General features: G+C 40.9%; 1 protein-coding gene across 1 annotated transcript in view; it reads right to left on the bottom strand.

The window, feature by feature from the left end:
* Window positions 1-769: 769 nt before the first annotated feature.
* The window catches only part of nop58 (NOP58 ribonucleoprotein homolog (yeast)), a 33,972-nt gene continuing 22,440 nt past the window's right edge, over window positions 770-12,301 (bottom strand). Inside the window, exons 10-15 of the mRNA XM_043693379.1 lie at window positions 10,242-10,405; window positions 8,736-8,870; window positions 8,504-8,565; window positions 6,456-6,601; window positions 4,157-4,272; window positions 770-1,134 (exon numbers count right to left, since the gene is read on the bottom strand). Of these exons, the coding sequence (XP_043549314.1) occupies window positions 1,087-1,134; window positions 4,157-4,272; window positions 6,456-6,601; window positions 8,504-8,565; window positions 8,736-8,870; window positions 10,242-10,405 (671 nt within the window). The 3' untranslated portion in view covers window positions 770-1,086. The remainder of the gene's footprint in view (window positions 1,135-4,156; window positions 4,273-6,455; window positions 6,602-8,503; window positions 8,566-8,735; window positions 8,871-10,241; window positions 10,406-12,301) is intronic.

Genomic DNA, 12,301 nt, shown 5'->3' on the forward strand with positions numbered 1-12,301 from the left:
CCCCTGTACCTGCAGGGATACATTCCAAGACCTATTGTGGAAGCCTGAAACCACAGATAGGAAAAGTGAACCCATTCATTTAAATGGGCAATTTACATTCCCAGCAGTCCCCAGACTCTGGTTCTGCAATGTTCCCTGTAATATGTTCGGGCCGTGGTAAACCACGTCTAAGTGAAACCACAGTAGCAGGACCTGCAGTTAACAGGGTCGCCCTGTATTCTTAAAATGTTGTGTTGTCAATCGCGTCTAGTTGTTTTTTTGAGAGTCACAGGTGAGTATTTCCCAGATCACCAGTAGCAGAACTACTTTCACATGCAATGAACAAAATCAGTGTTTTTTTACTATCAGTGCCGTTTCTTTGCATGCATCCCCAGGCAATGACTGGCAAAGTCTGCCAAAATGTTTTTTCTTTCATTTTCAGAGAGCTGTGATCAGGTATAATGACCACTCGGGCCAAGATTAAGCCAACTCAGCATTAAAACAACCTTTGTTATTGGCTGCACGAACAGAGCTAGTGTTCTACGTTTCTCCATGAATAAATATATAGATGTTTAGCAGCCGAAAGCAAACAAATTCTGATAAACTCAGCGCATCTGGGAGTTGCTGTCTACACCCGTCTTAGCTGCTCAAAGGAGGGGTGGAAAAATGTGCCGGCCAGTACAGATAAGGATGGGAAGGCTTCCTTCCTGACAAGCATGCACCTGAGTTCTTAGTCACTTCTACTGAAAATAGCATTTTAAAGAATTCAAATGATTTTCAAAATACTTTGTTTGCGTATTCTTTCTGCACAATGGAAAATGTATTTGACAAAATGCCCATTCTTCCAATTACTACCGTTACAAGAAACAAATGTTTTGGGCCACAGTTTATTTGAAAATGAAGCCCCATTTCTTATACCAAAAGGTTTACCATTTTCATAGAAAAATAATTGAACAGTCTTGCTTCAATCGAATGGTTCTGGTAACTGCCATCAAAAAACATATATCTTGCATAATAAAAACATTTTCCCCCTTTTGAATAAAAAGGACAGTTAGGGCCGACTGAAGCTTTGAACAGAATTAGAGTCTATCATTTACTGGAAACAGGTCACTCGCTTTTCACTTTCTTTTTCTTCTTCTTCTTCTTTTCTGGGATCTGAAAATTTTTGAAAAGGCAAAATGTCAATTACTATAACCTATGATTATATGAAACCAAAGTGCTGGAAACGTTCAGCAGATCTGACAACATTTATGGAGACAGAACAAAGAATTACAATTTTAAGCAGAGCATGGTACAACCTCTTTGGAACCAATTCCGAAGGGAGAGCATACCTACTGTTTGACGTTCAAAACTCCAGAATTAGAATATTCTCAGTTCATTGGAAAGTAGTAAATGTTACATTGTCATTCAAGAGAATGAAAGATGCAAAACAAGGGATGATTTACCAGTTAGCCTGACAGGAAAAGAGGTAGAATATGGAAAAAGACACTTTGATCCAATTTCTCCATGTCAATCAAATGTCCCAAACTAAACTAGTCCTGTTTGCTCTCACTTGGCCCATATTCCCTTAAACCTTTTCTATTCATGTACCGCTACAAATAACTTAAATGTAAATCTTTTCCAAACCCTCTCCAATAATATCCTTCCTAGAACACAGCAGAGGACTTCAAAAAGAGGCCTCCTCAACGTCCTATACAGCCTCAACATGATGTCCTAACTGTTATACTCAGTAGTCTGAACAATGAAAGTAGGTGGGTGGCACGGTGGCTCAGTGGTTAGCACTGCTGCCTCACAAGGCCAGGGACCTGAGTTTGATGCCAGCTTTGGGCGACTGTCTGTACAGAGTTTGCACATTCCTCCCACAGTCCAAGGTGATTTGGCCAAGCTAAATTGCCCAATGTTTAGGGATGTGTAGGTTAGGTGCATTAGTAAAATGCAGAGTAATAGAGTAGGGGAACGTGCCCAAGTGGATACTCTTCAGAGGGTCAGCATAGACTTGTTGGGCCAAATGCACTGCTTCCACACTGTAGGGATTCTATGAAGGGTGCTAAATGCCTTCTTAACCATCCTGTGATACAACTTTCAAAGAACTATGTAGCTGAACACCAACCCCAAGTTTCTTCAGCAACAGTACAGTTGTTGAGGAAACAAAATATGTTGCAAAGGATTCAATGGACAAAATAAAAGGAAGTGCCAGGAATTGAGGGGCAAAACGACAACATGGGAGCAGGCTGGCAATCAATATAAAAGAGAATCTGAAGTCTTGTGCATATAATTCATAACAAGGATAGTAACAGGATGGGGACAATTCAGAACCAAGAAAAAGAACTAAACAAAAGAAAGAGTCAATCAGTTGAAACAGCATGAGCACTTTACACCTGACTTTACGAAGAAAGTACTGCCAAGTGAAAGAGAAAGAGGAGTTAAAAATTGAAAAAAAGCTGGTATGAGGAAAATTGATTGATCACCAGGACCAATGGCATGCAAAAGGTTGCTGACTGAAGTCAGACTGGCGATAATTTTCTAATCTCCACAGATACAGGGTTGAAAAGACCCAAGGACAGCAGAAGAATGGCTTTGTTCAAAAGTGGTGCAGGGATAATCCTAGTATTGACAGGGGCAATTATTTCAGTGACTGGGAAACTTTTCTGAATAAAAATCTAGAACAATGCAGATCACGATTAGGGATCAGGAATGACAGAATGATGTAATCTCATGTTCATGATTGTATCCCAAGATACTGTGGATGGCAAGGAGGTAATAGCTGAGGCATTAAGAGATATCTTTGTACCCTTTTCATCCTCAGGTGAAGATCCAGAGGACTGGAAAATGGCCAAAGTTGTTCCTTTGTTTGAGGAGGAAAATAGAGAACATGACGTCAGTAGTGGGGAAGCTAATGGACAAGATAGAGAAGATGTATTCAATTTGCAAGTGAATGGACTTAATGGTGATAGGCTACATAGGTTTGTGCAGAGGTGGTCATGACTCACCAACTTAAGGTTGAGTTTTGAAATGTGGAGGAGCCACTGTTGGCCTCGGGTGGACCAAGTCAGAAGACACATGATATCAGGTTATAGTCCAACAGGTTTACTTGAAATCACAAGCTTTTGAAGCACTTCCCCATCATCAGGTGGAGGAGAATCAGACTTCACTTGACGAAGGAGTAATGCTCCAATAGCTTGTGACTTCAAATAAACGTATTGGACTATAACTTGATATCATATGACGACGTTTGTTGAGGTAGTGACAAGAATGATTGATGAGGAAAGGGCAGTGGATATTGTCTACTCTGACTTCAGTAAAGCATCATGGCAGGCTGAGACAAAAGGTAGAGTCTCGTGTTCCAGAATGTATGGCTAGATGGAATCAGAACTGGCCTGGTCATAGAAGACACTATTGGTGGAAGGGTGCTTTTTGGAATGGAGATGAGTGTTGGGACCTGACTTGTTGGTAATATATTAAAGTGGTCTGAAAAAAAAAATGTAGATGGCCTGATTAGTAAGTTTGCGAACAACATCAAAACTGAAGGAGTTGCAGATAATGATGAGGTTTGTCAAAGGACACAGCAGATTGCAGATTTGGGCAGAGTTATAGCAGATGGAGTTCAATTTGGACAAATGCAGGGTGATGCATTTTGGATGATCAAATTCAGGAGCAAACAATACAATAAATGGCAAAATACTTAGCAGCATTGACACACAGAGGGGGATCTGATTGTACAGGTCCACAAATCCCTTGAAGTGGCAACACAGGTAGCTAGGATGGTCAAGACAGCATACAGCATGCTTGCCTTCATCAGCCAGGGTACTGAATATAAAAAAGGGTGGTGGGTGCCTGGAACGCACTGCCAGTGGAAGTGGTGGAAGCAGGCACGTTAGAAACATTCTTGTTGTTCACCTTCCATTTGTATCGGAGGGACAGAAATAAGTAGCGGGGCTATGTAAGAATTAAGCATCAGCACAGGCTTGGCGGGCTGAAAGGCCTGTTCCTGTGCTGTATTCTCTTACTTTCACCTAAACACCCTTCCCAACAAAACTTAATAGCCCTTGCTTCATTTAACCCTGTTTACTTTCCCTGAATCAATCCCCAACCCAAAACAATATACTACCCAATCGTAAGAGCACCCAAGATTTGTGTAACCACTACCTGCATAACACTTCAATCCTCACGCTCTTACCTCTTCTGTAAGAAAGGAAGTTGATGGTTCCTCCTCTTCCTGTTTTACATCCATCTCCTGCTTCTTCTCTTTCTTCTTTTTCTTCTTGGTTGGTGGCTCAGCTTCTTCAACAGGTTCTTGAAATAAGAAAGTATATAATTATGATTCCATCCAGAGTGCAGCACTGGTCCATTGATTTCTGAACTCAGACCAGTCAGGAACAGGAGGATCCACATGGTATGGAGTAACTCACCATGCACTTGACTGACAGAAAATCAAAAAGCCACAACCTTCCAAACAAACAAAGACTTGGAAGCTCCTAAACCTTGGGGCAACTCAGCTTATAAAAACAGACCTGTAAATCTGAACAAGTTCAAACCAGGAAAGCTGACGAGGACAGCGAGTAGCCGAACCAAAGAAGGAAAATGGACAATACAAAAACAAAATACTGCAGATACTGGAATTCTGCATTACAAAAGAGAAAATGGTGAAAATCCTCAGCATGTCTAGCAACACTGGTACAGAGAAAACAGGTTCACATTTCAGGTCAATTGCCTTTTATCAGCATTGGAAAAAGTTAAGAAAAGTAATAGTTTTAAAGTACAATGGAAGGGAAAGTGAATGATAGCATGAAAAACAAAGACAGGGGATCAATAATTGTCTTGGGACAATCAGAAGATGCCTTGAGGAAATGCATTCTTTGGAAAATGGAAAGTTACGAATAGTAACCATGCAAAAATCAAAATAAATAAACAGGAATAAAGGTTACAAACTGAAATTGTTGAATTCAATGTCCAGCCCAGAAGGCTCTGAAATACTGATTCGAAAGATACAATGCTGTTCCTTGAGACAACACTAAACTTCACAGATGCCAAAGCTGGAGTGGAGAATTAAAACAAAAGGTTATGGAAAGCATAGGGTCACACTTGCAAGCTAAATTTACCTGATGTAAAGGGTGGCAGGATCACAAACAGCAAATGATACATTATACAACTCAGTGGCACAAGCAATTTGCCATTTCACCTGTAAGCTGTGACTGGGTTTTCAATAGTGAGCAGGTAAGGCAATTGTAGCGTCTCTTATGTTTCCATTGGAAGGTGCCACGAAAAGGGTGGAGGCTGTTGAAATGAAGCCAGGAACTGACCAGTGTTGGAGGACACACTTCCTTCAGAAGATGTGTTTGATGGTAGCAGAGAGAGCTGGTGGAAATACTGGAGAATGATGTACTGAATAAGGAGACAGCTTGGGAGGAAGAGGAGAACAAGGAAACACTACTGTGAGCTTTTAGAGGAGAAAGAAAAAGAGCTAAGTGGAACAGACACAGTCAGGACCTTATCAACTTTGATTAGGGGTGATGCCCCTTCAAACAAGAAATCAATGCCAGTATAGAAGGTCTCATATGTCAATGTAGAATCCTCAGAACGAGAGTGAGGGGATTAAGTGCAAAGAAAGTAGCTACAGATTCATAAGGGATTTTGACAGATAGCCAATTCTCAGATGTGTGAGTGAGACAAGCCGAAGAAGAGAACAGTTCAACTTGGAGGATGGGAAGGAAAGGGAAAAGATTGACAGGAAAGAGTGAAAATGAGAAGTCAAGTAACTTTAGTTCAGAAAATGGCAACAACAGTATACCAGAGAGGAAATAAAGGAAGGAACCTAGGGAGAACTAGAATGAAGAATGCTCCATATATTCCAAAGTTAAACACAGAAACCTTGTTGAAAAATGTGAACGGAGTCAAAGTTCAATACAAGAGCACAATCAACCAAATTTAGGGAAAGGATGATGGATGAGAAATGGAAAAATTACCAGTTGTGCAAAATACAAGAGAATACTCTTTCAAAACTCAACTAATCAAGCAGAAGTGAGGGAAATAAGTGGCAAAAATTAGTGTCAGTAAAACTTGTTTAATCTGTTCTGAGATATGCATCTCAAAGAGATCCAGAAGATAAAATGCCTTTCACTCCCACAGCCAAGAAGTTATGCAGTCAGATAGCCTGAACGATGCACATTTATCTTGAACAAGCAACACGAGTATGCAAAAATCTTATCTGCCCTACTTGGTAACAGGAGGGAAGGATCAGATTAAAAGCCTTGCAGAAAGCAGTAAAGAGATGTGCACAGCTACAAATAACAGTTCATGTTGAAATTAAGAATTAAGACTATGAGACATTCTCATTGCAGACAGCAATCTTAATCCCCATCCTCACTTGAAGTGTCATACAAACTGAAACGATTATTTGAATCAGTTCAGGATCCAAAAAGACTAAATATACTGAAGTGGTTAAAAACCCAAAAGCAGAGTTCCAAACAAAAACTAACCTGTCATAGCAGGCTCTGAAAGCCGGGCCTTTTTTTTGGATTTCACTTCTTTCTGTTCTCCCTCATTATCCACTTCCTCAAACTTCCTTTTCTTTGAGGCTGAAGGGAGAGTCGAGTCTCCAGATGGGTCATAGGTTTTGACCTCACTGAGCAGAAAAAATAAATTAGAATAGTACAAAACATTTTCTTTCTTTCCATCCAACTCTCAACCATTTTCATCCGGAAGGTACTGATTATTTCTGGGATACATGCTTAGTCCTCACAACCCTTTGTATCTTATAAGAGTTCTAAGCCATGCAAGACCTAGACAGATATTGTTGACCTTCGAGCAGAAATTCTGTTCCCATTCAGTATCCACACACATTTTACAAGTGACTCAAACATATTGAACAGTTTCAAATTCAACTTCTACCCTGATTGTGATCAACTGACTTAGCATTCTTAGATATTGCCTTGGGCCACCTGGTCTGGAGAGCTGGGTGCCAAAACAAAACATGCATGTTACTGTTGAGGCCATTGTCGAAGATTTCAAACACACGTCTCTTTCATATTAGCAACGTTGAAAAGAAGCTAATCTACAAAAATAAATATTACTTCCAAATCTTGCGACTGAAACATTGGAGGAGGAATCCTTTGAGGGTGCGATCAAGATGGCAGATACGGCAGCGCATTAGATGCTACCCAAATGGACTTTAGCAAGGTTTCTGATAAGGTTCTACATGGTAGACTGATTAGTAAAGATAGATCACATGGGACCCAGGGAGAGCTAACCAAATGCATACAAAATTGGCTCAACAGCAGGTGACAGGGTGGTGGTGGAGGGTTGCTGTTTGAACTGAAGGCCTGTGGTGTTCCAAGGACTGGTACTGGGTCCACGATTTGGATGAGAATTTAGGAGACACTGTTGGTATATTTGTGGATGATAGTTATGGTGTACACTGAAGGTAACTTAATATTTAATCAACTGGGTCAATGGGCCAAGCAGTGGCAGATGCAGTTTAATTTATATAAAATTGTGAGGTGTTGCACTTTGCTTTACACATGATAGGGTTCTGGGGAATGTTGTTGAATAGACACCTAGGGGTTCAGGTACGTAGTTCCTTGGAAGTGGAGTTGTAGATAGACAGGTTGGTGAAGGCAATGTTTGGCACACTTGCCATCATTTGTCAGTGCACAGAGTACAGGGGTTAGGACATCATGAAGCAGATGCACAGATGGTTGGTGAGGCCACTTTTGGAGTACTGTGTACAGTTCTGGTCACCCTGCTATAGGTAGGATACTACTAAATTGGAAGGGGTGCAGGAAAGATCTACCAGGATATTATCTGCACTGGAGGGTCTGAGTTATAAGGAGAGACTGGATAAGGTGAGATTTTTTTTCCTTGCAGTATAGGAGATTGAGGGGTGACCTTGGGAGGTTTGTAAAATCATTAGGAGCACAGTTAAGGTGAATAGTAAAGGTCTTTTCCTTAGGGTGGGAGATCAAAACTAGAGGGCATAACTAAGGAGAGAGTGAAGCTTTAAAAGGACCCAAAGGGCAACTTTTTCCACACAGAGTGTAGTTCACGTATCAAATGGTAGATACATGTAACAGTTACAATATTTAAAAAAACAATTGGATTGGCACATGAATTAGAAAGGGTTTAAGGGATATGGGCCAAACACAGGCAAGTAGGACTAGGTTAGTATGGAAAATAGTCAGCACAGAGGGTCTGCTTCCATGTTGTATAACTATGCTTCTAACTGGGCAATAGGGAATGCAGACACGATCTGCACGAAGGCCAAAGTGAGGACTGCAGACGCTGGAGATTAGAGTCGAGTGTGCGGTGTGGATTCCTGATGAAGGGCTTTTGCCCGAAACGTCGATTTTCCTGCTCCTTGGATGCTGCCCGACCTGCTGTACTTTTCCAGCACCACACTAAGACTTCCACGAAGTCACCTGGTTTTTAAAAAAATTTTCAATTTCTCCATTTCCCAAAAGTACCTTCCCTTCAGAATAGGATTCTACAAAATCTAACAAATTTTAAAATTGTTATTTAGGACAAATACCTCTTGTGCTGGTATTTATCAAATTGTGCACGGGCCTTTCCTGTGCCACTGATCCTTCTCATCTACAAATCAAAAGTGAAAGTAAAGGTTAAAACAAACACTTGAGGGAAGTACAGATGACAAAGACTAATATTCCACAAGTTAACAGTTACTGGTATCTCAGGCCAGGTATTTCTGAATAAACATGCTACACAAGGGTCTCACTGACTTGGACATTCCAGCAGTTACTTACCCCCTTTTCTTCCAAGTGTCTTATGCGGATTTCCAGCTTGGCTCTGTTTTCCACACCCATTTCTGCATTTGTATCCTCACCCAGAGCATCATATCGAATTGCTAAAGCTGACTTCGCTGCCAACATCCTGGAGATCTATTGGGAGACAAATACAATTTCAGAATTTTTGTTCTGTAAGCTACTAATGGTCGGTGAAACATTTTCTCACTTCTCAAATCCACCAAACTACTCTAGGTCAAAGTTAGCACGTCAAGTGTTAATATGTCTATGCAGGATATATTGACAGACATCTTGAAGTACAACCCCCCTCAACTAGCACACCTCTTTTCCTCCCTTTGGCGTTCAATTCTTCACTTCTCTCTGCTCTTCAAAGTTGTTGGCGCTTAGAGTTTGTACCCCAACATCTTCTGATGGAAATACCTACCATTCACATCTGAACCAGAAAAGTGTTTACAGCCTTTCAGACATTGAACTCTCAGGTAACAATATTTTTTTCTAGATATTGAGTATAGATAATTGCACAGGAACCATGGCTGAATTGCCCGTAGTGTTAGGTAAGGGGTAAATGTAGGCGTATGGGTGGGTTGCACTTCGGCGGGGCTATGTGGACTTGTTGGGCCGAAGGGCCTGTTTCCACACTAAGTAATCTAATCTAAGTAATTTGAATGTTTGTTTTCAAGAATGAGTTACATTCAAGCTAAAGGGATCAAAAATATGGGGAGAAAGGGGGAAACAGGGTACAGAGTGGGGCAATCAATCATGGAACTTCGAAGGGCCAAAATGACCGACTCCCACTCCCAATGTTTGGCCTCAACCGCTTTCTGTGGTACTGAATTTCACAGGCTGTCAACACTTGGGTGAAGAAATTTTTCCTTGCCCCCTCAGTCATAAATGGCCCAACACGCATTCTTAGACTGTGACCTCTGGTTCTGTGTTCCCTGGTCATTGGGTGTATTTAACCTGTCTAGACCTGTTTACAATTTTATAAGTTTTTGAGATTCTCTGCATTCTTCTAAACTCTGAATATAGTCCTAACTGATCCAGTCTCTCTTCAGATGTTAGTCCTGCCACCCTAGGATTCAGTCTCGTAAAATTTCATTACGCTCGCTCCTTAGTCAGAACATACACCCTTGGATAAGGAGTCCAGAATACTCTAGAAGTGGTCTCAAGTCCCTGTACACTGCATCATGACATCTCTGCTCCTGTACTTTTTTTTTTACAATTCCAAAGGCTCTGACACAGCTAAATGGACAGTGTTCTGACTGTATTCCACAGCACAGAACTAATCAAAAAAGCACACGTGCAAGCTCAAAGATGCTATAGGATAGCTGTGTAGGAAATATGAAAATCATTTTACTAGAACAGATTGGGAGTGCAGAGGAAATTCACTTACATCTAGTTTCTGTTGTATCAGACCAGACAACATTTCATGTTGACAGTGGACCTGAAACAAGAAATGTTCGTTTTTCCCAACAAACTCACAACAGTATATTTACAGCACCTTACCTTGCCTTTGTTCTTTGGTGTGGTCTGCCCAACCAATGACGCATGGTAAATTAAACCATATTTTGGAGTATCTCTTCTTGTTTTCAGTGCTCTAAATAGTGCCTTTTCTGCACCCAGGATCTGCACAGTGGATGCAGGATGCTTTGCCAGATTCAACAGAGAACCTTTGAGGAGGAAAATCAGATATCATGGTACAGAACAAGATCATCTTATGCACTGAAACCAAACTGGCTCTTTGCAGAGCAATCCAGACTGCGCAATTCTTTTATTCTATTCCCACAGTCCTGAAAGTTTAATTCATTCAACAACTCATCCAACTTCTTTTTGAAATCACTGACACTCAGTTCCATCACATGCATTCACAATCAGCAAGTTCCACGTCATTACTACTCGCAGTGTTGTTTCTCTTGTCCTCCTCGCATAATCTCATGACCTTGAGCCCTTAAACCACTACAATTAATAGTAATAGCTCATCTTTGTCTGCCTTGTCTAAAGTGGTTATGATTGAGCTCTTCAAATAAATTTCCCCTCAAACTCCATTATTCCAAGAAGTCTAACCTTCTTGAACTAATCCTTGGGGTTAAAATCCCGAAACCAAAAGCCACTTTAATACCTCTGCACTTTTTCCAAGTGCCCCAGGCTCTCCCAAGATTGTCAAGACCAAAACTAAGTGCAATATTCCAAGTGTGATCTAATCAGTTTGATAGAGGTTCAAACTAAATTCCCCACTTTTGTACTCAATATTGCTACTCATGAAGTCAATAATTTGTTATGCTTCACTAATTCCACTCATTGTATCCTGCCATCTTTGAAGATCTATATACATGAACCCCCAGATCACACTACTCATGCATAGTTTAGAAGTGCCACTAAATTCATATGGTCTCTCCTTAACCCTTCTGTCAAAATGCATCACCTACTCCTTTGCTATACCATCACCAAAGCCCCATGATCAATATCGTAGGCATTGCCATTAATCAGAAACCAAACTTGACTAGCCAGATGACTGACTTCAAGACCAAGCCATTGCTCAGAATTCTGTAGCAACTAACTAACCTCCTGAATGAGCCTATCCACCACCAACAGGCACAAGTCAGGAGTGTGATAGAATACACTCCACTTGCCTGGAAGCATGCAGCTCCAAAAACACTCAAGAAGTTTCACACATCCAGGACAACACAGCCTGCATGACTATCACCATGTCCACTTCCTCCACATGCATGCAGCCACCCTGATGTTCATGGTATGCCAACAGCAGCATAGCCTTCCGTTTCCAAACATCGCAGTCACACATGGGGCTCAAAGGCTCATGTAGCTGGTAAGAAAATTAAAGCAAATGCTGTCCACGATCACTTCTGTCTGGAAGCACATGGGCAGCAAATACTTGGGAACACCATCAACTCCACGTTTCCCTCCCAGCTATTCGCCATCCTAATTTGGAAGTTTGACAGTTTCTTCACTGGGTTAAAATCTTGCATCTCCCGACAGCATTGTGGATGTGCGTATCTATATTAAATGACTGCAATGATTCAAGGTGGTAGCACACCATCTTCTCAAGGCCAATTAGGGATAAAAATAGCTACTGGCTAAGAAAACAAATTTCCACATCCCTTGACTGAAAGGAATTTAAAAGAATATAACCTGGTACATTTAAGCACCAGTTCTGGTAATTTGATTGCCATATGTCAGTAATGACTGATTACCATACCACATGCTTAAGACTGAATATATGGCTCCATTCATTCAATTTGTCACGTATACAACAAGTATGTATGAAGCACTCTTACTTGACCACACGTTCAGCTGTCTTTCTGGTCTCAGGTTTTACACATTTGCCATTTCTCTCTTCTAATTTTAAAAACCTTACATTATTTAGTTTTATTCTTCTTTAGACAGTGCAAGAGAAACGTGCAATTGTTAGTCTACTTGCTTCCATTTTGTGCATTTTCAAATTGTTTTCGGTACTGCATTTTCCACCCAAAACGTACGCTCTGCTTCAAAATGCCTTGGTCTACATATTAACTATCCTTCCTCCCATCTTTATCTCTTTTCCCAGAAGC

The sequence above is a fragment of the Chiloscyllium plagiosum genome, chromosome 7, assembly GCF_004010195.1.
Source record: "Chiloscyllium plagiosum isolate BGI_BamShark_2017 chromosome 7, ASM401019v2, whole genome shotgun sequence".
In the NCBI taxonomy this organism is placed as follows: Eukaryota; Metazoa; Chordata; class Chondrichthyes; order Orectolobiformes; family Hemiscylliidae; genus Chiloscyllium; species Chiloscyllium plagiosum.